Genomic DNA, 25,634 nt, shown 5'->3' on the forward strand with positions numbered 1-25,634 from the left:
GAAATATTCCAGTTTTGTGCATTAGCCATGATCTCATTATTCTGTTGTAGTTGTCTTTAGGATGCTGGCTTTTTATATATAGAAGTGTGTGTCCATTATTTTGAAGGGAGGGGGAATACTTTTGTTGCTAACTTCTGCCAGTTCCTTGTACCAACTTAAAAACTGTGGTTAATGCTTTCCTTGTGTATTATAGCTTCAAGTTTAATGAAGAGTTGATTATTGAAGATGTTAATAACTTCTTCTAATTCTGTTTCTGAGAGAGTTAAAATACGCTATATTTCAACCTAATACAGAAAACATTGCTACCAAGAGTCCACCATTATAGAATCATAGAGAATTACAGCACAGAAACAGACTATTCGGTCCAATTCATCCATGCTGACCAGGTATCCTAAAGAGGTCTAGTCCCATTTGCCAGCATTCGGCCCGCTATCCCTCTAAACCCTTCCTATTCATATACCCATCCAGATGCCTTTTAAAATGTTGTAATTGTCCTAGCCTCCACTCCTCTTCTGACAGCTCATTCCATACACACACCACCCTCTGTGTGAAAACATTGCCACTTAGGTCCCTTTTAAATCTTTCCCTTCTCATCTTAAACTTATCCCCTCTAGTTTTGGCCACCCTTACCCTGGGGAAAAGACCTTGGCTATTCACCCTATCCATGCCCCTCATGACTTTATAAATTTCTATAAAGGTCACCCTTCACCTTCCAGGAAAAATAGCCCCACCTATTCAGCCTCTCCCTGTAGCTCAAACACTCCAACCCTGACAACAATCTTGTTAATCTTTTCTGCACCATTTTAAGTTTCACAACATCTTTCCTATAGCAGGAAGATTAGAGTTGAATGCAATGTTCCAATAGTGGCCTAACCAATGTCCTGTACAGCCACAACATGACTCTCAACTCCTATAATCAATGCATTGACCAATAAAGATAAATGTACCAAATGCCTTTTTTTCCACTATCCTGTCTACCACTTTCAAGTAACTATGAAAAAAGGTGTATTTTTTTCCAGCAACATTCCCCACCATTAAGTGTATAAGTCCTGCCCTGATTTGCCCTATCAAAATGCAGCCGCTTATGCTTAACTAAATTAAACTTCATCTGCCACTCCTTGGCCCATTTGCCCATCCGATCAAGGTCCCACTGTACTCTGAGATAACTTTCTTTGTTGCCCACTACACCACTGATTTTGGTGTCATCTGCAAACTTACTTACCATATCGCCAACGGTCATGTCCAAATCAATCATATAAATGATGAAAAAAAGTGGACCCAGCACCGATCCTTCCGGCACACCACTGGTCACAGGCTTCTAGTCTGAAAAGCATTCCTCCGCCACCACCCTCTGTCTCCTACATAAAACCAATTTATATTCAAGTGGCTAGGTCTGCCTGTATCCATGTGACCTAATTAATGTGTGAGTTAGTGAGAATGAAAAAGTACTCCTCAAAAAAAAACTTGATCTCCCGCCCTACACTAAACTATATCCCCTTAGCCACTCCACGTTAACATGCAATTCCCAGTCTGTCTCAGATGCTCCCTCTCAACGGTTTCCAGTGTTTCTTCTGGAGCTTATTTGCAATAGATATGAAAATGTGAAAAGCCATTTTACGAAAAGAAACAAATTATTTTCTCACCTCTTCTGGTTCAACCAGTTTGAATTCCATGCCTCGACCTGTCCAAGCAATAAAGTTAGAGTTGGACGGGTCGTCCAGGAGTGCAACCAGGAACTGCCATAACTGGAGAGAGCCTCGCCGCTGATATAGAGGGCCCTCACGATATGTACTGATCTCCTGTTTGATGTCACCTGCCAAACAAAGACAAAATAATTAAATGCACTGAGCGGAGTGAAACCACTGAAGAAATTGGTCTAGATCATAAACAGTGATATGCAAGCATTCATGTTTTCGAAAATGATAGAACCTGGTCATGCATTTACCCTATTGAGAAGTCTAGGTAAAGGTTAAGACTGTGGAAAATATAAAATGAATTGAGAGTAGTGATGAGGTAACATTATGTGTATTTTTAAAAGCGCACCCTGCAGAATAAAGGACATGTCATATGGCTTAATGGGTAGCATTGCTGCCTCAGAGTTCCAGTTCAATTCCCACTCCAAAATTTGATGGGCAGTTGAGATGCATATATTATATGGCCAACAGTTTGATTACCAAACTACAAATCCTTCCAATGCTTTGGTAGATAATTAAAGAGACAGAATTTGTTGGTCAGCCAAATTGCATAGGGTAATGGCGAACCACTGCATATTCATGGAGAGGGCATGGGATTCAACTTATTTCAGAACTGAAAAGGAGCCTTCAAATCTGCCTGAGGCAGTAACCCAGGCAGGAGGTGGAATCTGGTGAATGGGATAAGAACCAGTTTTGTTTCCTTAAATGTTCAATTGAAAAATGTTGTAGTTATGGAAACACACCTTCTGAGGCATGGAAAGAAACACTATTGCTAGCGATTTGGTCAGATGCATTGGAAAAGGCATCAAGGGAGCCTCACAAGGGCAGCGCCAAGTAGTTAGGCAACAGCAGAGGCAGCACAGGAGGACAGCACAGTCAAGAAGGACACATTAAGATAATACTGCAGTCAGGCACGATACGCTTCATGAAAAATAAAAGGACGTAGAACTCAATGAAACAAAATGTAGGATTAGGTGATTGTAAATATGTTTTTAATTAAAGGTTGTCAGCTTCAGTTAAAAAAAAAGTGGCAGCACTGAAGGTGTAGCTTTCCATCATTTTGAGAATGTATTAATTCTCTAAGTCCTGTCTCCAATAGTGAGTGTGCAGAAGTATAATTGGGGCGTAGAAGCTTGAAGAATGTACCATCTATTCAACACCAAAGTACACTAGCTCCTTCTTGATATTAGCAGATGGAGGCTAAGTAAAATTAAAATTAAAATTAAAATATTTGGGTTTTAAACCCTTTGCTTTAATATTAATGTCTCAGAACCTATGAAACAGTCAAAATTCAGAACACACATTGGTGGTCTAATTCAAGAAACTGACCAATAGAAGCCTGGAGGAACAGGCAGTTCCTTCAGTCTTTACTCCGTGTCTTCTTGACAGTCTAATAGCCTTTTAATTTGCTGAATTTGGGAAGGTTATTGCTAGACTTCAGGAAATTGCATTTTCTAAGTTTAGTTAGAATAAAATGCAGTGTTGCGGGAAACTAGTTGAAGATTACACAACACAATAACTATGTTCACACTTCATTGTGAGCTCCCGTGCTGGACGGCATTCAGCAAGTGGTAATAAACTTCATTCCCACTGGAGTCAGGCTGAGCCACTGTTTCCAATGGAAAATGCACTTGGGTACTTTAAAAGGAAATGTGCCCAGCCAGTAATAACTAGGCACAGCTTGGTTTGTGAAAGAGCTATATTAACAACTTTTACATGGATCACTCACAAGCTGTAGACATGAACGCTTCAATATGAAAGTCAATTCACAATTTTCATTCCTGTCTTTCACGAAAAATGAGTGTATGTTGTAATTGAGCCAAGTTATTTAATATTTATATCGTATTGCATCTCTTGCCTACCTTCCCCGTTTCAAAGTGACATGAACTAAAACATAGCAACTCGCCTTCGAGATCAGGATGGGCAGGATACTTACACTGAGCCAACTGAAGGGTTTGATTGCTTTGGCTGACTTTGCATTGTTTGAACTGGATGAAATCATTACTCTGGGCCATTCATTCATACCAGCAAATTATATTTGATGTTTCAAAAGTTCAGTGTACACGTGGAACACTTTACTGGAGAGCATTCTGGAGAAAATGGAAAATCCTTGTAAGCTCTGTCGCTTGTGGAAGTGATGCAAGTTTCTCACTATCGTCCTCAGGGATCTATTATTCCAGTTCCCTGTGGGACACTCCATCTCAGACAAAGGAGGGTAAGTATTGACATTAACAGCAACAATGTTATTCTCTTTTCTTGGGTCATTGTTGAAAACCATTGGAGGTCACTCCTTTTTCAGGGTTTAGAATACGGAATGATCCTGCCTGAAATTCAATAGGTCTAGAAGATGTGTCGGAGGTAATTGTTACTTTTGGCTTTGGATAATAAAGTGGCAAGTGGATCACCTGCCCCTTATACTGTGTGCTTGCTCCATGTATTTCCACCAGTTTGCTGTTCATAAAAGGAGAGAATTGCCCAAAAAGAGCAAAATGAGAATTGTGTGTGAGAGCTAAATGCACAAGACAGTCAAAGGAAAGTCTCAGGTGGTGAGGAGGTGCCTACGCCCAAAGTCTGCCCTTAGCAGTGCTGAAAGAACAGATTAAAACCAAAAGGGAGAGAACTCCAGGAGCAGGCAAAAGTTTACCTGAAGTTCCCCCAAGATTTATTCAGTTTAATGGCTGCTAATGTTGATGTGGCACTTGCATTCAGGGGTCAGCTTTGCAGTACTTCCGCAAAGAGGATTGGTTCATTCCAGCGTTTACACCATATTGACTGCTACACTTTGGTTAACTGAGTTCTATGCTGCAAAAATTCTTGGACTGGTCTCAAAGGGTGTACTCTTGCATACAGTCCCAGATCCTAAACCAGGATCAAGTCCCATCTTCTTGTCAGGCAATTGTGCCAGGGTTTGACAGCACTGACTGGTGGGTCTGCCAAATCAGGTCTGCTGTGGTTCAACTGGTAAGCACTCTTACCACAAGATCTCCAGTTCTAATCCTACTCCAGGTTCCAATGCATAGAGGGATCACTGAACCAACAGAGATGCTGACTTTTGCATGTGGGATTTAATAGACACCCCTTCTCCCAGTTCATGTGGATGCAAAAGATCCCATGACACTATTTAAAGGAGTTAATCCCCAGCCCGATAACCATTTCTCAAATTCAAATACATGATCCACCCATAATCACGTTGTTAATTGCATTCACAGTTAAAAGTAATGCTGGTGAATTTGTTGTCACATGAAAAACCAAAGTAGAAGTAATCCTTGCTCTTGGTCTTCCACCAATGGCATGATATACAGTGTAGCTGGAGTGTTTCTGAACAGTGTTCAGGCTAAACAAGCATTCACATCTCATAACTGATTGAAATGACCAATTTCTGCTTCTTGGGGAAGTTCAGCCTCACTAATGTGGCATCGACCAATAGGAGACCATTTCAGCTTACTCTGCAGATAACTGGGAGCAAAAAACTCCTGTTCCAAACACATCAGTTAGAAAGACCCTGATTGGTAAATCAGGTGTGCCTGCTAAGTCAGTGGGGCAAGACATAATTAGACAAGTCAAAATATTTGTCCCAAAAATATTTACAAAATTCTAAAAGTCAACTCATTGCATGGGGTTGCTTCTCTCCATTTTCAGCTCTTTGTAAACCCCTCCCCTTCGAAGAGACCGTGCCAGTGGGATCAGAAAAAAAAACCCAGCAGAATACCCCAATACTAGTTTTGATTTGGTATTTGAAGTGAGCAGATTAAAATGGATGTTTGACATCATGTGGTGAGGTATGTGTGTGGTATAAGGACACACAAAAACAGGAAGATTTCCTGGAATCAACACGTTTAAAAAAGAACAATGATGAACATTCAGTTTGTGCCCAAACAACGCATAATCAAATAGTTATTGAAGGCATTGGTTTACTTTCATTGGGAAGCAGTTTACCACCCCTTATTAAAATCAAACTATTTACTGAAGTACATTTTTTTCTCTGTTCTTTCATCAGATGCGTGCAAAGGCAGTATTTGTCATCCATCCTTAACTGCCTCTGAACTGAGTCATGGGCTCAGCCATTTTAGACAGTACTTGAGAATCACCACATTGCTGTGGGTCAGCAGTTACATGTACCGAAAAATGTGTTGCTGGAAAAGCGCAGCAGGCCAGGCAGCAAAGGAGCAGGAGAATCGACGCTTCTGGCATATGCCTGGCCTGCTGCGCTTTTCCAGCAACACATTTTTCAGCTCTGGTCTCCGGCATCTGCAGTCCTCACTTTCTCCTAGCAGTTACATGTAGGCCAGATGAGGCAAGAACAGCAGATCGTTTTCTTACAAAAAGGAACTTAGTTAACCAGATGAGTTTCTACAATTGTGTAATTATGTTTCTTGTTACTGACAGTAATTTTTCAATTCCAAATTAATTGATTGGAAATCTTAAATTCCACTAGCTGCCATTGTAGGAATTGAACCCATCTGCCCATACCATTAGTCTGGATCTCTGGACTATCAGCCCAATAATACCACCATTATGCCAAGAAGTTATACAGCTCATTGTTCTCAATTCCTCCACAATCTCAATCAGATCTAAATTTGTTCCCATTTTATAACTCTCATGGACGTCATATTCACATCAGTAGAAGAAATTGCATGCAAATGGTTTATAGTTGATGCCTCGTTTATGGGTTTAGGAGGAGTGGACAATAGTGCTGCGATCTCCAAAAACATCATCCCAGAAAGCACACCTTTCCCTTGTCATGTAGGATTGCCAATCATGGCTTAATGCCATGACATCGTTATGGGGCACAGCAAGAGGCAGTCAAGAACTAGCTCAGCTGTCTGGGGATTGAACCCAAGTGTTCACTCAAATCAACTGAGCTAGCAGGCTGCCTGGCCCCACACATAATGCAGTCACATTGGTTTCAATCAGGATTGCGTGAGTTCTGAATCAGGTGCAAGACCATCTCCAAGAAAAGGAGCCTTGCATTACATCAGCGTCACAGTTCAAGTGCATATGGTGTCAAGTAAATTCTTTAAATGGAGATCAAAATTAGCCAGCTCCCAGGTAGCGGTTTAAAATCATCTTTAAAAGGGAATTTTCAGTCACCAAAGGCCAGTGAGTGGAGCTCTACACACGTTTATATTCTGGATGTAGGTTTGCTCACTGAGCTGGAAGGTTCGGTTTCAGACGTTTCATCACCATACTAGGTAACATCATCGGTGAGTCTCTGGATGAAGCACTGGTGGTATGGCCTGCATCTGGAAGCTCACTGATGTTACCGAAGATGGTGATGAAATGTCTGAAACTGAACCTTCCAGGTCAGCGAGCAAACCTACATCCAGAACCTCAACTCAAGCTATAAATCTTCTCAAATCTTCACTAACATTTATATTATATGTGCTTTACCCTCAGTGGAAAATGGCGAGTGCAGCAAGGATAAAATTACATTGCATAGTTGAACTACAACTTGTATTAATTCATCGCATTTTTGTAAGATGCTTTTTTGGGTGCAATTATTAAACAAAGTTTGGCATCCAGCTATTTAAAATATTAGGATGGATGAACAAATATTTGGCAAGGGGTGAATTTTAAGGAATGCCTCAAAAAGTAGAAGAATAGAGAGGTTTAGTAAGGAAGGTCTGGGCCTCATGGCTGTAGTAACTGAAGGGAGCAGTAAAAATTAATGGAGCAGTGAAAATGGAACAATGTTAAAGCAGATAATGGTGTGCAATCCTGCATTTGGAGGATTAGCAACCACCAGTCAAAAATATTGTAGAGGAAGAGTCCAATGTCCATGGACTGTGAAAACAACACACTTCATGCAAGGTTTATGCATTCAATATTGCAGCCCCCAGTTGAATTTCAGCAATCAAACAAGTTGCTTTATTTCTTCACAGTCTACATATGTAAAATGAATATTGTGATAAGAATAAATAAGAGAAATGCAATTGCAAATAGAATTTGTAAAAACTTAAGCATTTCACACCATAAATCAGAGCTTTTGATCTTCAGTTTATTGAACAATTGATGGACCATTCACCCACTCTAATACAATTAAAGTGCTAACCTTCAAGTTTGTCGGGAACCACAGATGCATCGTCACTGTAAGGTCTCAGCTGTTTCTCATATGAGAAGCCTGGAACGTACAGAAGGAACATTAGCAATTTTGTTATTGCCTGCCTCAATCCAATGCCTTGCCAATCCGATTTTAATATTAAAAGCTGATAGGAGATAATTAACTTCATGGACTGACGGATGGAGGAAGCAATGTGGTGAGGATAGAGTTAAGGTATCACAATGGCGGAGCCGAGTTATGCTGACTACAGGTTTGAAAGGAGTGAGAATTGCCTTAGCACCATTCACCAAGATGTCCTATGTGCACAACATCTTAGAATCTCAAAGGAGTGAGACTTAACAACTGGCAGTCCTCAAAAGTATTTGCAACAGTGTCTTTCATTGACGTAATCTGTGACTACTTGCTAATTTACAACAAACTATATCTAATTAGTAAGGGACTCTTCTACTTTGAACCAGGAAGTGTTTTTCTCCATCATGCTTGACCAATCAGGCCTTAGTTTCCTACACTTAAAGAGGATGACGACGACAATTACCTACATCATGAATAGCAAATCATACACACAGTGTAGTGAGCTGCAACATCCATATGATAATATCAACATTTGAGTCATGAGTTACACTACCTTACAACGGGTTTAAATTGTTCTACAACTTTGAAATGTTGATTGATAACTGCCCAACTACTTCCTGTGCTCAAAACATTCCTTGGCATGGAAATAGATGGACCTTATGAAGTAGTTCTCAACTGTTAGTAATGTTCCTCGTGGTATGTTTACATTTCCAAGGGGGAACAACTTGACTAAAGTGCAAACAATTCTTTAAGACAAGAGCCTGGATTGCTGAATGGAAGTTGTAAATTGCCTTTGTCTCAGTTCAGATCAGAGTTTTACTCGACCATAATTGTTTTAGTGAGTACTTCAAAATGTCATACACATGTCTAAATATTAACTTTCAAACCTATATTCTTTATATTTACTTAATAATTACAGGACTTTACATTTATGATTCGATTAGATTCCCTACAGTATGGAAACAGACCCTTCGGCACACCGACCCTCCAAAGAGTAACCCACTCAGACCCATTCTCCTATCCTATATTTACCCCTAACTATTGCACCTATCACTATGGGCAATTTAGCGTGGCCAATTCACCTAACCTGCACATCTTTGGACTGTGGGAGGAAACCAGAGTACCCAGAGGAAACCCACACAGACACAGGGAGAATGTGCAAACTCCACACAGGTAGACGCCAGAGGCCAGAACCGAACCCTCATCCCTGGCTCTGAGAGGCAGCAGTGCTAACCACTGAGCCACCGCACCGCCCATTTTTTTTTCAAAGCACAATGGATTAGCGATTCATTGCCTTAACCTCTCGGCCACCTCGTAGCCCCCATGATTTATTCTCTCATTTTCTGATTTCTTTTGAACTTAACATACGCCATGGTCAGATCATGGTTGATCTGCACCTCAACTCTGTTTATCTTTGTTCCATATCCTTTGATGCAAGAAACTCAGTGATCTCAACCTTCAAAGTTTCAGCTAACACCAACATCCATCCTCTCTTCCTCAAAGTTATCTAGATTGCTACCGTGCTTTTTGCAAGAAGAAATGCTTTCTGACTCCCCTCCCAAAAAAGGACGAATTCTAATTTGAGTACATCCCTCGCTCCAAAGTCCCCAGTCACTGGTGTTATCCAGTTGAATATAGCAGCACAGTAAAGGTGTTTCAAATAGCAAGGAATACATATTCTGTTTCCACTGATTGAGATAACTTCTCTTGTATTAGTGTCAGACATTTTATTTAAAACACAGTTGAACACACAGGTTTAGCCTCTCATTCAGAGAACAGTGCTGCTTGCCATGTAAAATAAACAGTCAGGATTAATAGATACAAAAAAATACAAAGAAACATTTTCCATTGCAATCATAAACTGAACTATTAATAAACAAGTGTTACCTCAGGAGCTCAGTAAATTAGCAACTTGCAGTTATATAATATTAATCATTTAACTGTAATCAATTACCAAATCTGATCCAAGAATCTGATGCAAATAGCAGGAGGTGAATTCTAAATGTCCACTAGGATGCGTTCATGAAACAGGCCGTACTAAATCGCTGCAAAATTGTAGACAAGCCAGTTAATTGACAGAGGACCTTTAATCTCAATTGGTTCTACAAAAACAAACACCCAACTTATCTTCCATTTTATGTTTGCAATGATCTTCTGGTGAATAGCAACCCACCACCCTTGCAAGTAATGAGTCATTGCATTTAGCTGGCAGTAAGACATTTCAGGTAACAAGATATAAATTTCAGGAGCTGATTAATGGGCAGGAAACTTGAACCAGTGGGTGAGATGGCTTGGGGACAGGTGAGGAATAACTGTAGGTTAACGAAGGTTAGCATCAGCTTTGGGAGGAGAGCAGAAATCCTCTTGGGAGAGGAAGTAGAGGTGGAAGTTCAGGGAGGTTTGCAAGAGGAGCATGGAGGGAAAAAACAGGTAGCAAGGGGCTGAGGCAGGAAATTGACGGCTCTCTTGGCATTTTAGTAGCATCCTCAGAGAGGTCGCTCAGGGTCATGTAGACAAAACTAAGTGGAAACAATTTGGAACATGCCAACAACTACCTCACTACCATCAGCTGTTTCTTCTGTTGTCCAAAAGGTGGTGCATGACCTTTATTCAAAGCAACTGCAAAGAACATTGTTCTTTATTCCTGGCATATTGTCTACATTTTGTGAAGTTTTTAAACTGAAATAATGGCAGGAGGTTGAGGAAGCTGTCAATGCACTGAGACAATTGAAAGGTAAATGACAAATGGTTAACCTTTCAAAAGTGTCATTTTTTTGTGCTGTTAGGTTCAGCAATTTTTCCAATTTGTCCGAATATGGCCACGACATACACGTGCTAGAAACGTACAAAAAACCCTAAAGAGGACTAATACAATAACTCCGTGGTTTTACAACACATTTCTAAATATTTGGTTTCTCATGTAGTTGATGGAACAGGATTTGCCCGGGTTTCAAGAGGAGTAAAGAACTTACCTAACCCCAGAATCATGGCACTGCCAAATCCTGAGGTCACCAGTTTGTTGAAAGTTTCAGTAGCCTAACCTGGCATTTTTTAAAAAAGGTAACCCTCCCTAATTTCCCCAAAATGTGTGTAAACAAGAACTGGTTACCACCTCAAAACAAAATAAAAATGCCCAGGTATCTATCAAATGTGTGTGTCTACTAATATATCAAATCTGGAAGCAAAGACAGGTTTGGGTACATCATGGAAACCCATAAGCAACAATGTTTAAACACCTTTGTATATAGTGGAAGCTTGATTTGTTTGCTTTTAATTTTACAAGTTGCAACTGTTCCAGTCTGAACAACAGCATATGCTGATGGGTGAATTGCAAATTAAAAATTAACTCAGTTTATTTGGAGTACAGGTGACTTCATTCATAAACCTAGATTACTGCTGTCCATTTGTAGTAGACAGGCAGGAGGCTAGAAGAACATGGCAAGCCAGGCAGCATCTGGAGTTGGAGAAGTCGATGTTTCATGTGTAACCCTTCTTCAGGACTGGGGATGGGTGTGGGGGAAGCCACAGATAAAGGGGGAGGTGGGGGTAGGGTGGTGAAGTGGGGATAGGTGAAGACAGGTAGAGGGTATGACCTGGTTGGTCAATGGGAGGAATGAATTCCGTAAGTGGCAGGGAGGCGTGGAAGGGATGGAGTGTGTCTGGGAGGGAGTCGGAGGATGGGAAGGGAGGTTATTTGAAATTGGAGGATTCAATGTTCGTTCTCCGCTCTGTAGACTGCCCAGGTGGAAGATGAAGTGTTGATCCTCCACTTTGCGGTTTGGTTCATTGTGGCATGGTCATGTTGGAAAGGGAGCGGGAAGGGGAATTGAAATGGGTGGTAACTGGGAGGTCAGGTCAGCTCCTGTGGGCCCAGCTGCGATGCTCGGTGAACCGTTCCATAAGTTTATGTTTTGTCTCCCCAATGTGGAAAAGACCACCTCGGGAGCATTTGATGCAGTAAACCAGGTTGGAAGAGAGGTAGGTGAACCTCTGTCTCACCTGGAAGGATTGTTTGGGGCCCTGGATGGAGGTGAGGGGGGGTGGTGTATCAGCAGATTTTGCATCTTTTCAATTGCAGGGGAAGGTACCTGAGAGTATGGGGGGGTGGGGGGTCAGTGGGGAAAGTGGCACAAACCAAGGACTGTCGAAGGGAATACTCCTTGCGGAAGGCAGAGAGGGGTGGGGGAGGGAAAGATGTTCTTGGTGGTGAAGTCTAGTTGAATTTGGCCGAAGTGTTGAAGGATGATGCTTCGGCTGTGGAGACTTGTGGGGTGGAAGGTAAGGACAAGGGGGCTCTGTCTTTATTGAGTTGGGAGGGGGTGGTTTAGAGCAGTGGAATGGGAAATGCAGGTGGTGCGGTGGAGGGCTGTCTGAATGACAAAGGGGGGAAAAAGCACATTGTTCAAAATAGATGGACATCTGGGATGCTCGTGAGTGGAATGTCCTCTCGTCCGAGCAGATGCGGCCAAGGCGGAAGAATTGTGATAATTAGATGGAGTTCTTGCAGGATACTGGGTGGGAGGAGGTGCAGTCCAGGTAATTAGGCAGGAGATCTCAGACCCATGATATGCTCCTCTTGCTCAATATGGGAGCTTAGGGCCATAGCTGAAGTCCCTGACTCCTTCACGTGCAGAAGTGTGTCCAGCTGCAGCTCTTGTTAGGCCACATGACGGCTCTGGAGCTGCGGATGAACTCACTTTGGAGCATACGTGATGCTGAGGTGGTCATGGATAGCACATTTAGTGAATTGGTCTCATGGCAGATTAGGACTGCTGAGGGAGAAAGGGAATGGATGATCAAAAGGCAGAGAAAAAGCAGGAAGGCAGCGCAGATGTCCCCTGCAGTCATCTCCCTCCAAAACAGGTATACCGTTCTTGGATATTGGGGGAGATGGTTCATCAGGGGAAGGCGGTTCATCAGAGGAAGGCAGCACTAGCCAGGTTCATGGCACCGTGACTGGCTTTGCTGTACAGAAGGGTGGGAAAAACAGTGGAAGGTCTATAATCAAAAGGGATTCAATTCTAAGGTGAGTAGATAGGCAATTCTGTGGTCGAAAATGAGACTCCTGAATGGTATGTCCCTCCCAGATGCACGGGTCAGGCATGTCTCAGATCAGCTGCAGGACATTCTGAAGGGGGAGGGTGAACAGCCAGCTGACATGGTGCATGTAGGCACCAATGATATCGGTAAAAAAAGCAGAATTTAGGGAGTTAAGAACCAAGTTAAAAACTAGGACCTTAGAGGTAGTAATCTCAGGATTGCTACCAATACCATGTGCTAGTCAGAGTAGAAATGAAAGAATAGGCATGGTTTCAGAGATGGTGGAAGAGGGAGGGGCTCAGATGTTTGGGACATTGGGACCAGTTCTGGGAGAGGTGGGTGTATTACAAATTGGATGGTTTACATCTGGGCTGGACTGGAACCAGTGTCCTTCGGGGTGCTTTTGCTAATGCTGTTGGGAGGATTTAAGCTAATGTGACCGGCGGATGGGGACCAAAACAATCAGGAGGTAGTAACTAAAGCCTGTAAGGAACTAGATCATGATGTCAGCGTGACTAAGGGGAAAGAGTAGGCAGGGAGCAGACGATGAATGCAAAGCAACTGGTGATTTGAGGTGCATTTGTTTTAATGCAAGGAGTGTAGTAGATAAACTTAGGGTTTGGATTAGTACCTGGGAGTATAATGTTATTGCTATTACTGAGACTTGGTTGAGGGAAGGGCATGATTGGCAACTAAATATCCTGGATATCAATGCTTCAGGTGGGCATAGAGAGGGAGGTAAAAGGAGTGGAGGAGTTGCATAACTGGTCAAAGAGGATATCACAGCTGCGCTGAAGGACAGCAATATGGAGGACTAGGCAGTGAGGCGATATGGGAAGAGCTCAGAAATAGGAAGGGTGCGGTAACAATGCTGGGGCTGTACGACAGGCCTCCCAACAGTGAGTGTGAGCTAGAAGTACAAATATGTAGGAAGGTCACAAAGATGTAGGAGCAACAGGGTGGTGGTGACAGGAGAGTTTAATTTTCCCAACATTGACTGCGATTCACGTAATGTTAGAGGATTGGACGGAGCAGAATTTGTAAGGAGCATCCAGGAGGGCTTTCCCGAGCAGTATGTAAACGGTCCAACTCGGGAACAGGCAATATTGGACCTAGTGCTGGGGAATGAGCCCGGTCAAGTGACTGAAGTTTCAGTAGGGGATTACTTTGGGAATGGTGATCACAATTCCATAAGTTTTAGAATACTCATGGATAAAGATGAGCGTGGTCCTAAAGGAAGAGTGCTGCATTGGGGGAAGGCCAACTATACCAAAATTCGGCAGGAGCTGGAGAATGTGGATTGGGAGCAGCTGTTAGAAGGTAATTCCACATTTAATATGTGGGAGGCTTTAAAGAGAGGTTGATTCGAGTTCAGGAGAGACATGTTCCCGTGAAAATGAGGGATAGAAATGGCAAGATTAGGGAACCATGGATGGCAGGTGAAATTGCAAGACTAGGTAAGAAGAAAAAGGAAGCATACATAAGGTCTAGGCGACTGAAAATAGATCAAGCTTTGGAAGAATATCAGGAATGTAGGATGAATCTGAAATGTGGAATTAGGAGGGCTAAAAGGGGTCATGAAATATCTTTAACAAACATGGTTAAGGAAAAGCCTAAAACCTTTTATTCATATGTAAGGAGCAAGAGGGCAACTGGAGAAAGGGTTGGCCCACTCATGGACAAAGGAGGAAAGTTATTTGTGGAGTCAGAGAAAATGGGTGAGATTCTTAATGCGTACTTTATATTGGTATTTCACCGAGGAGAGGGACATGGCCAATGTTGAGGTAAGGGATAGATCTTTAATTACTCGAGGTCAAGTTGGCATAAGGAGGGAGTAAGTGTTGGGTATTCTAAAAGGCATTAAGGTGGACAAGTCCTCAGGTCCAGATGGGATCTATCCCAGGCTGTTGGGGGAAGAGAGAGAAATAGCTGGGGCCTTAACAGATACCTTTGCAGCATCCTTGAACATAGGTAAAATCCTGGATGACTGGAAAATTGCTAATGTTATCTCCTAGTTCAAGAAGGGTAGCAGGATAATCCAGATAATTATGGACTGGTGAGCCTGACGTCAGTGGTAGAGATGTTGCTGGAGAAGATACTGAGGGATAGAATCTATTCCCTTTTGGAAGAAAATGGGCTTATCAGTGATAGGCAGCATGGTTTTTGTGCAGGGAAGGTAATGTCTTACCAGTTTAATCGAATTTTTGAGGAAGTGACACAGTTGATTGATGAGGGAAGGGTTGTAGATGTCACATACATGGACTTCAGTAAGGTGTTTGATAAGGTTCCCCATGGTAGGCTGATGGAGAAAATGAAGTCACATGGGGTCCAAGGTGTACTAGCTAGATGGATGGAGAACTAGCTGGGCAACAGGAGACAGAGAGCAATAGTGGAAGGGAGTTTCTCAAAATGGACAACTGTGACCAGTGGTGTTCCACAGGAATCCGTGCTAGGACCATTGGTGTTTGGGATATACATAAATGATCTGGAAGGTATAAGTGATCTGATTAGCAAGTTTGCAGATGACATTAAGATTAGTGGAGTAGCAGATAGTGAAGAGGACTGCCAGAGAATGCAGCAGAATATAGCTAGGTTGGAGAATTGGGCAGAGAAATGGCAGATGGAGTTCAACCTGGGCAAATGTGAGGTGTTGCATTTTAGAAGTTCCAATTCTAGAGTAAACTATGTGGTAAATGGAAAAGCCTTGGCGAAAATTGACGTCCACCTGGGTGTTCAGGTCCATTGTACCCTGAAGGTGGCAACGCAGGTCAATAGACTGGTCAAGAAAGCATACGGCATGCTCTCCTTCCTCACTCGGGATATTGAGTACAAGAGTTTGCAGATCATGTTACAATTGTAAAAGACTTTGGTTCGGCCACCTTTGGAATACTGCGTACAGCTCTGGTCACCACATTACCAAAAGGATGTGGATGCATTGGAGAGGGTGCAGAGGACATTCACCAGGATGTTGCCTGATAATGGAGGGTGCTAGCTATAAAGACAGGTTGAGTAGATTAGGATTATTTGCATTAGAAAGATGGAGGTTGGGGGGGGGGGGGCTGACTGAGGTCTACGAAATCATGAGAGGTATAGACAGGGTGGATAGCAAGAAGCTTTCTCCCCCCCAGAGTGGGGGCTCAGTTACTCGTGCTCACGAGTTCAAAGTGAGAGGGGAAAAGTTTAAGGGAGATATGCATGGAAAGCTCTTCATGCAGAGGGTGGTGGGTGCCTGGAACACCCTCCAGCGGAGGTGGTTGAGGCAGGCACAATAGAGTCATTTAAGATGTATCTAGACAGATATATGAACGGGCAAGAAACAAAGGGATACAGATCCTTAGAAAATGGATGACAGGTTTAGAAAGAGAATCTAGGTCAGCACAGGCTTGGAGGGCCGAAGGGCCTGTTCCTGTGCTGTAATGTTCTTTGTTTTTATGCGAGTCTGTGGGTTTTTAGTAAAGGTCCGTCTGGAGACTGTCACCGGAAATGGAAATGGTGAGTTCAAGAAAGGGGAGTGAGGTGTCCGAGATGGACCAAGTGAATTTGAGGGCAGGGTGGGCGCTGTGGGTGAATTCGATGAACTCCTCCAGTTCAACCTGTGTGCAGAATGCTGCACCAATACAGTCATTGATGCATCGGTGGAAAAATTGGGGCACAGTGCCCGTGCAAGTACTGAAGAGGGACTGTTCAATATGGCCGACAAAGAGGCAGGCGTAACTGTGCCTATCTGGGCGCCCATACCATCCCTTGATTTGAAGGAAATGGAAGGAGTTGAAGGAAAGGTTGTTGAGGATGAGGATCAGTTCGGCGAGGCAGGGAGGGTATTGTTGGAGGGGGATTGGATGGGTCTGTTGGAGTGAAAGAAGCGGCGAGGGGGGGGCCTGGAGGCCACCCTTATGAAATATGGACGTGTATAAGGACTGCACACTCAGTGAAGATAAAACGCTGGAGTCCGGGGAACAGGAAGTTACTGAAGATATGGAGGGCTTGGTTGGTATCGCGGATGTAGATGGGAAGTGCCTGAATGAAGGGTGAGAGGATGGAGTTGAGATGGACAAGAGGAGCATGCAGAGATGATGGGTCAACTGAATATTTAGGCTTGTGGGGCAGATAGAACTGGGCTGTGAGGGGCTGGGGTTTATATGTTTGGAGGTAGTGGAGGGGAGATCACCGGAGGCAACGAGAGCACGGACAGTGGGGGTGATTATGGCTTGATGGGTATTTGTGGGGTTGTGGGCAAGGGGAAGGTAGGACATGGTGTCGGAGAGTTGGTGTTTGGCCTGTCCAGACTACCGCTGCCACGCCTTTGTGAGCGGGTTTGATGGTGAACTGGGGGTTGTTGCAGAGTGAGTGGAGTACTGCATATCGAGGAAGTAAGGTTGGAGTGGCTGAAGGGGTTGGAGAAATTGAGATGGCCGATATCACTTCAGCAGTTTGCAATGAAGAGCGTACGAGGCCATCGGGTGGTGACCAAGTGGAGGAGGAAGGTAAGAGTCAAGAGAAGAGGTCATCTGAGGGAGGTTGGGAGTGTTTGTCAAAGACGAAGTCACAGAGGTGGCGGAAGAAGTGGGTCCGGAATTCATTGAGATGGGGGCAGAGGGGTACGAACATTTACCCTTTCCTGAAGACAAAATGTTCAGCCTCAGAGTGCGAGGTCAGGGGGGATAGTGAATACGTACCATTTGTAGAACCACTGCATTGAAATGGCACTGAAGGAGACCTTTCAGCCCATTATGCCTTTGCCAGTTGAATTACCTACGACCTTTTCCCTATAGTCCCGAACATCACGTCTACCCAAATAATCATGCAAAACCCTACTGGGGAGCAAAGCCTGGGGATTTTTGACTATTCAGCAATTGATATTATCCATTAGGATCACAGTCCGTGAGACAGGAGACTGTGCTATAATAGACTATCAAATTCCTACTGGATACTCTCAGGTCATGGTTGATAGAAAAATTGAAGCATTAATACTTTAAGCAGTCATGCTTTGTTGCTTGTGCATAATTACTAACCTTAATGCCTTGACAAAAATGCATAAATGGCATCAAGTGTCAGATTGCCTGTGAATAAGTGCGAGGTAAGCAGGCTACCTTACAGACACACAGTCCCAAGCGGGTCTCAAGACACCCGGTGCTGGTGATAGCTCAGCTTCCTGAACAGACACAGGCTCCAATCCTCCAATCCTCAAGGAAATCAAGCCTGATTAAGATTACCACTTTTATGGGCCTGTTTTGTTATTCAGTGCTAGCATCAGCCAGCTGCAGAGCAGCAGTAAGAGTTTATACAACCACACTCCCATTCTGCAAGCTTGATGATTTGGCGCTTTTTGATAATAGATTGGGGTGGCTTTCAGCTGTGGATTAACCGGCAGGAACAAGATTGAGACAATTTCAAGGTGAACCTACATTTTATTCCAACAGTGACATCTTGACTCAACCCTGAACCGGTGGCACTGTTTCAGCTGGCAATTGCCAAAGGCTGATATTTGTTAAGAAGTAGATTGGCTTGGATTATATAACTTGGAGGTTCCATAAACTAAGGAAAGGCTTGACATGTGGCATCTTTGTAAACCCATCACGAGCTATGCTGCACCACGTTTTTTTTCCAGAGACTCATTCGGATAGTAATGCATAATGCAATAATTGTAACCTCTGACTAGAAAATATCAGCATCACAATGTGGCAGTTCTCCAAAGAGACTTAGATATTCTGCCGACAGAGTCTATTCTTTGTCATAAAATGGTCAAGCATGAGCTGAGTGTAGAGCAAAGAGTTATTCGACTACAAATTGTGGAAAACAGATATGAAAAGGTGTACTGAAACTATGATTCAATGTTTTAAGATGACAAGGTGACAAGGATTCCCTCCCCGCAAAAGGATAGTCAATCTGTGAAATTCCTTACCACTGCCAAGGCAGTGTCGTAAAGTTTATTCAAGACTGAGATACACATTTTTAAATCAGTAAGTGAGCCAAGTGTTATGAAGATAAGGCAGGAAAAGTGGAGTTGAGGATTATGAGATCAGCCATGATCTCACTGAATGGCAGAGCAGACCTGATGGATGAAATAGCTTTAGGGTCTCCTTTATATGCCCCTTAGAGGTTCAGTTAGTAAATACACCATTCAGAATAACCTGTACAGAGTTAACTGGTGAACAGCAGCAGCTCGCATTGACTTTGGGACATAGAGGAGATCTAGTAAAGATCCAGTCTCTGTTCCAAATTTCTGGTGATTGTACCTATGCCAAAAAAAAAGGGAAAAGTCAAGTTTGGCTTTTTAAAATCACCCCTCAGCATGTAGTCAGCCAATCACTTTCAAATTGGTGCTAGAAGAATAACCTGGCCATTAAACATACTTCGGAACTCCTTCAAAATAGGAGGGAAGATAGTTGGAAAACCTTAATTTCTGCACTCAACTTGCTATAGAAATTATTATACTTCTTCAACAAAGGAACTGACTGAAAACTATTCAGGAAGGAAAAACAATGAAAAGAAAATCCATGAGTAAATTGAAAGCTAATCAGGAGATTCATCATATCACTGTCTATTTGCTATACAAACAGAATTTGCAACATCCTTATTCAATTATATATTGAAACCACTTACTTTAACAATCCATTGTCTTAAAATGTTAGAACAAAGAAGTGTAAGGTCATTAGACAATAACATTGCTCCAATAAATGGGAAATGTACAGGACTAGAAAAGTTCTTTGCAGTCCATCTGGCTGACTCCAGTACATATGTATTTAGGAGTACAAGACATACACTACCAACTTGGTACTATGTCATTTCACAGAGTAGCATTCTGATCTGGAGAAGTTAATATCCTGAAAGAACTTGCATTTTTACAGAACTTTTACCTTCAAGGTTGCTGGACTGAGTTGCATAACCTTCACTGGGCACATACATAGAAGGACAGCCAGGAATATCTAGGAGAAAAAAAAAAGGGAAAAAAAAAACATTACCAGTTATACGCTGGAGTCCTTTCTTTCCACACGTTTATCATAGATATGAGTAACTTTAAGCAGGTCTACTATAACAGATTGATCAATATGTTGCAGCTCTAAGAGGACTGTATGGAAGCTATTTCATTCAAATTAGTCCAAAAAACAAAATAAATATAACATCATGCATCAAAAGAATTATCTAACTGCAAAAAAAAGTATAAATTTAAAAAGTTACAAAAGTGTAAGGTGTAAACTACATACAAAATTCCATTCTACTCCAAAATGTTCATGATACAACTCAACCAATTTGAGATTTTTCAGCTATAATAAAAGGTAACAGGCTTCCCAGGGTAAGAGAGCCCAAAAGCTAGAGGGCACAGGTTTAAGTTGAGAAGGGCAAGATATGTAGATACCTAAGAAGCAACATTGTCATGCAGAGGGCAGTGTGTGTATGGAATGAGCTGACAGAGGAAGTGGTGGAGGCTGGTACAATTACAACATTTGAATGGGTATGTGGATAGGAAGGGTTTAGAGGGATATGGGCCAAATACTGGCAAATGGGACTGGATTAATTTAGAATATCCAGTTGGCATGGACGAGTTGGACCAAAGGGTCTTTTTCTGTGATGTCAAATTTTAATGACTATTTAAACTGCTCAAGCTCAGCTCTGAAGCTGAAGTGTTTTATCATGTGTAAAATCATCACAGGACATAACTCCTTGTACTAATGTAAAAGGTAAGCAGGCCATGCTTGATGCCCAACCTTCTATCCTGTTGATGGGGCAGAACAACAACCACCTAACCAATACCACAAACTTGCTGGGTTTGGAATCATGGACATAGTCACATTACACAACTGCAAGATAGCTAAACATTGGGATCATGCTGCACTCGGGAATCAGTCAATCATTTGAATGTTCTGAAAAAGAGAAAAAAATTGCTCCCATCCTGAGTGTAAACTGGCCAATGGAACCATTATCTCTTTCTATTCCCCAGATACTAACACCTTGTCATCATTTTAGTTTTACATTTATCCATTCCTGGATTTTTCTGATGCTTTATTTGTGTCAAAAGCACACAAGAATATAAATTTAATTTCAGCTAGCTATGAAAATAAGTACAAACTGTACTGACCAAAAAAAAGTTTTCAATGTGAACTGATCTGTATTAGCTCCAGCAATAGGGGTTTTTAGAATGGACTTCAATGTCCGGTTAAGAAATGGGAAAATTAAATCAAGACTTGCCCAATTATTGGCCAGTGGCCCACACATGCATTGTTGTGATGCCTCATGAAAATGAGCAGCTTGTAATCATTCAATATCTAGTCCCATATGAAGAACAGCGAAGGGTCCTAGTCTGAATGACTTGTAGAATGTCAACCCAACAAAATCAACAGGTCCCCGAGGTAAGTGGGTAAATGTTAGCAGAAACGAGCAGGTAGGAGGTAGACAACGTAATCGCATTTAAAACAAAGTGCCGGAGAAACCCAGCAGGTCTGGAATCAGCAGAGGATACAGAGAAAAAACAGAGTTACTGTGAAGGCAAACATGACTCTTCTTCAGAGGTTCATGTTTTCTGAAAAATTGTCACAGGCTCAAAACATCACCTGTTTCTCTCTCTCCACTAATGTTTCCAGATCCGTGGAATTTCTCCAGCACTTTTGTTTTTATTTCAAACCCCCAGCATGTGCCACATTTTGCTTTTATTAGAAGTATTTTGTATTTGTTGAATAAACCAAATAAAAACATCTCTGGTGTTATCATTATCCATTTTAAATGGTTTCCTAAAAGTACTGCTCCAGAATTAAACTTTAAAACATTAAAAATAGTCTTAAATCAGTGTAAGAAATGCTGAATGAATAATTTGTCCATTGTCATTCAATAGTAGCAAACTTGCTCCAAGTCAGAAATTCAGGGCTGCGAGCTCTCAATAGACAATGTGATGCAGCACTGAAAGAGAGTTTTTTCAGAGGAAAGCATTAAGGCATCTCTTCTTATTAGTGGATGCATAAGATTCCATGACACTTTGCAGAATATTATTGACGTTCTGCCAGACTCCCCGGCTGAAATTTACTCCTCAAATAAAAGATTTTATCTGGTCATTATTGCCTTACTGTTCGAGAGACTTTGATGCCATCTTTCCCGCCTCAGGCGACTGACTGTGTGGAGTTTGTTGACTAAATTCCAAACGTGACTAAAATTACTTCCTAGGTTGTGAAGTGTTTTGATCAGAGTGGTGTTGGAAAAGCACAGCAGGTCAGGCAGCATCTGAGCAGCAGGAAAATCGACATTTTGGGCAAAAGCCCTTCATCAGGAATGCTCCTGCTCCTCAGATGCTGCCTAACCTGCTGTGCTTTTCCAACACCACTCTGATCTAAACTCTGGTTTCCAGCATCTGCAGTCCTCACTTTTGCCTGTGAAGTGTTTTGGCCCATGATTGACTTTGGAAATGGTGCTAAGTCAAATTCAGTTAATTAAACAAAAAGCTGGAACAAAGAGTCAGTGTCGCTATTGGTGACTGTTGTGTAAAGGCTTCAGCAACCTGGAGCATCCTTATAATGATGCCATGGAGCTGCACATCACTGCGAACACAAAGCGTGGAATTAGAAAAATGAGAGCACACAAGAGCAAACCTCGTAATGAGCAGACAAAGATACATAGTGCTTACCAATGGTAACTATACATCAGAGCCTAGTGTATCTGGGATGACCATGAAAAGCAGTGTGTTGGAGCAACGGATAATAAAAGGTGTTACTTTGAAGTCTACATCTGAAGACAATTCTTGAATTAGCCTTTTCAGTCAGTCTGACTCAAACCCAAACTCTATCAAGCCATGGGACAGAAGAGTGACCAAACTTCCAGTACGCTGATACAACCAATTGGTTCACCAACGTCCTTTAAAGAATGAAAATCTGCTGCCTTACCATCTGGCTTTCGTATGTGACTCCACACCCACAGCAACATCAACTCTTAATGCCCTCTGAAATTACCAAGTAATATGTTGTCTGAAAGCGTTAATACTTGATTGAGTGCACTAAGCACCATCCATAGTGTTGATGTCATAGGCACTTGGTCAGGGTAAAGAAGGAGCTTGAAGGGGGACAGACTTGAGGTTTGTGTGCTCCCAATAGTTTTTGTAGTAAAGTAGTTCAAATTCATGCAATCTGTAAATAGTTGCAGTAATATCACGAAGTCCCCAGTGTTTAAGCTGCAAGACTCCTCTCAAGAGCAACTAGTAACAGACAATAATTGCTGATCTTATCAGACTTATGTCACGTGAAATTTAAAATAAAACATCCATCAGGTGAGAAAGTACATTTAAATACAATTGGGTATGTTTTATGGGTCCACAGAGGAGCTTCAACCACAGCACTACATTTGCTAATTTGCAAATTCTGCAAATGATTTCTCAACTGTGAAATTAATGATCAGAGAATCCTTTTCAGCATTGGCCCCAATATGCTCTGACTGCAGGCAGTAAACTACGATAGTCTCTCAATGTATTTCCCTCCCATTTTACTCCTTTTCCTTCTTGGCTCCTGCAGGCAACGATGCTGTAAACGAATTGGTGCCATGAGACACCTTGAGCTTGGAGCATGAAAATATGAACGTTGGTGGATTGTATCGAGCCGGCTGGGTATGGGCATGGGCATGGGCAAGAGAAAGGGAAATCTGCTCATGCATTCCAATGGATAATAACCAGAAGCTGAAATGAACTCATGCTTAAATGCAGTATTCACTAGGCAGTGGTTAAGATCATTGTGATGTAACTAATTAATTTGAGTGACACAGACACAATGATATTCCTGATTGACATCAGTTTTCCAAATAGTGATCAAACCTCAGATTATCGTAGTCTAGGAGACACAGTTGCAATTACTGCTCATACTTCCCATTTGAGGAATTGGAATACACAGCAATGAACAAAATAAATCCTTGCAATCATTAAAGGGTTAATTAAGTTGGGAAAATGAAGCCAGTCTCTGGCTAAATCGGGTGTACAAACAGTTTATGTATCCATCAACCCAGACCATAAAAGGGAATTTACTTAATACAAAAGGTCGCACAATAGGAAATTCCCCTCTAATAGCTCACCATTCATCATGATTTTTTTTCCACTAAAGGCACAAGACTGACCACAAATCAAACAAAAATAAAAGGAAATATCCTGTGCTGGATTGCAGAGAGAATTTGTAAGATCATTATAATAAATAATGGGTATCGAGATAGAATTGTAGAGCATTGCAGCTTAGTCATCACATAACTATACCACCGGGCTCTTTAATAAAAGCTTGGGGGGCATTCCATCTGCCCAATTCTCTCATATGATCGCAGCAAGGGTTCCAGAATTGGTCTCATCACACCATGACTCAGGAAGGTAAAAACACTGATGTCTGTTTCTATTTTGGGAACATAGGAGGGAGGGGGAAAAGATGACTGTTAAAAGCTGCTTTGCTTTTCAAACAATAAAACAACATAGCAGATGCATTAAAAAAGCACATAAGCCCAAGTTTATCCTGGTTATAAGCTAGTTTGCCAGACCACCACATTAGAGTGGCAGAAATTGGTCCACACGACGAGGCTTTCCCCCTCCACCACGACGCACCAAACACTGACAATGACGTGACACATTTTGCAATGGTGCATTCCTATACATAGCCAGAGATGAGCCGATAATTCATTTGGATGAAGAATGGTTCTCCTTTCCTGGTCATGAGCAGCAGTTTGCATTCTGTAACGAGCAATTAAATTTCAAGGCAGAAGACTGGTTGTCATCCAGTCAACAGCTGGACAGACTACAGTGTCTAACACATTGTCAGGCAAGGGGAGATCCAAGCTTATCCAAACACACATGCACACTTTTCCAGCACTGGGGTGGGCCCACACTGGATGGATTACATAGTTTAAGACAACAGTTCACCACCAACTTATTGAGATTAATTAGGGATGGGTAACAAATTCTGACATGAAATCATCGAAATAAAACCAAATGCAAAAGCATCCAAATGAGGAAGAGGTCAGTGAGCATCATCGGCCTGCAGGATGCACTGCCCCTGCCCGGATCTTATTAGCACTCAGCACCATGGATGATCAGTCAAATAACTTCCCTTTCCATCCCCCGACTCCCTTCCCAACCCCTCCCCTCTCCCCTCCCTTCCATTCCTCTGACCTACCCTTCCTTCTAGCCACCAATTGGATTCATTCCTCCCATCGACCAACCAGGTTGTACTCTTTACCTATGTCCACCTATCCCTCCTCACCACTCTGCCCCCACTACCCTGATTTGCTGCAGCTCCCCTTACACCCACCCCCCCCCCCCAGTCCTGAAGAAGGGTTACACTCGAAGCATTCACCTCTCCATCTCCTGATGCTGCCTGGCTTGTTGTGTTCTTCCAGCCTCCTGCTTGTTGACCTCTTGTTTCTAAGGCCACTAGCTAAGTCAGCATTGACGTCACTGGATGACGATCAGTCTTCTGCCTTGAAATTTAATTGCTAGTTACAGAATGCAAACTGCTGCTCATCTGACATCAGTTGCATCAACATGGACCAGGAAAGGAGAAGCATTTTTCATCCATATGAATTATTGGCTCACCTCATCCCAAAAACAATTGACAAGCCCACTCTAAAACCTTTATATGATGATGGTAAAGGGATACAAAATTTGGCTTCAAACTTCTCTAATGCCATCCAGATTGACAGGGTTGTTAAGAAGCAGTATTTTGGCCTTTATTAATAGAGGGATTGAGTTCCGGAACCAGGAGGTTATGTTGCAGCTGTACAAAGCTCTGGTATGGCCACACTTGGAGTATTGTGCACAGTTCTGG

General features: G+C 42.3%; 1 protein-coding gene across 1 annotated transcript in view; it reads right to left on the minus strand.

The window, feature by feature from the left end:
* Nucleotides 1–25,634, minus strand: part of etv4 (ETS variant transcription factor 4) — a 113,434-nt gene that overhangs the window by 22,625 nt on the left and 65,175 nt on the right. The window contains exons 9-11 of the mRNA XM_043675033.2: nucleotides 19,725–19,793; nucleotides 7,747–7,815; nucleotides 1,644–1,813 (exon numbers count right to left, since the gene is read on the minus strand). Coding sequence (XP_043530968.1) covers nucleotides 1,644–1,813; nucleotides 7,747–7,815; nucleotides 19,725–19,793 — 308 coding nt within the window. The remainder of the gene's footprint in view (nucleotides 1–1,643; nucleotides 1,814–7,746; nucleotides 7,816–19,724; nucleotides 19,794–25,634) is intronic.

This window comes from Chiloscyllium plagiosum, unplaced genomic scaffold (assembly GCF_037043375.1).
Source record: "Chiloscyllium plagiosum isolate Xiang-an unplaced genomic scaffold, Cpla_swu_hap1 HiC_scaffold_32, whole genome shotgun sequence".
NCBI lineage: Eukaryota > Metazoa > Chordata > Chondrichthyes > Orectolobiformes > Hemiscylliidae > Chiloscyllium > Chiloscyllium plagiosum.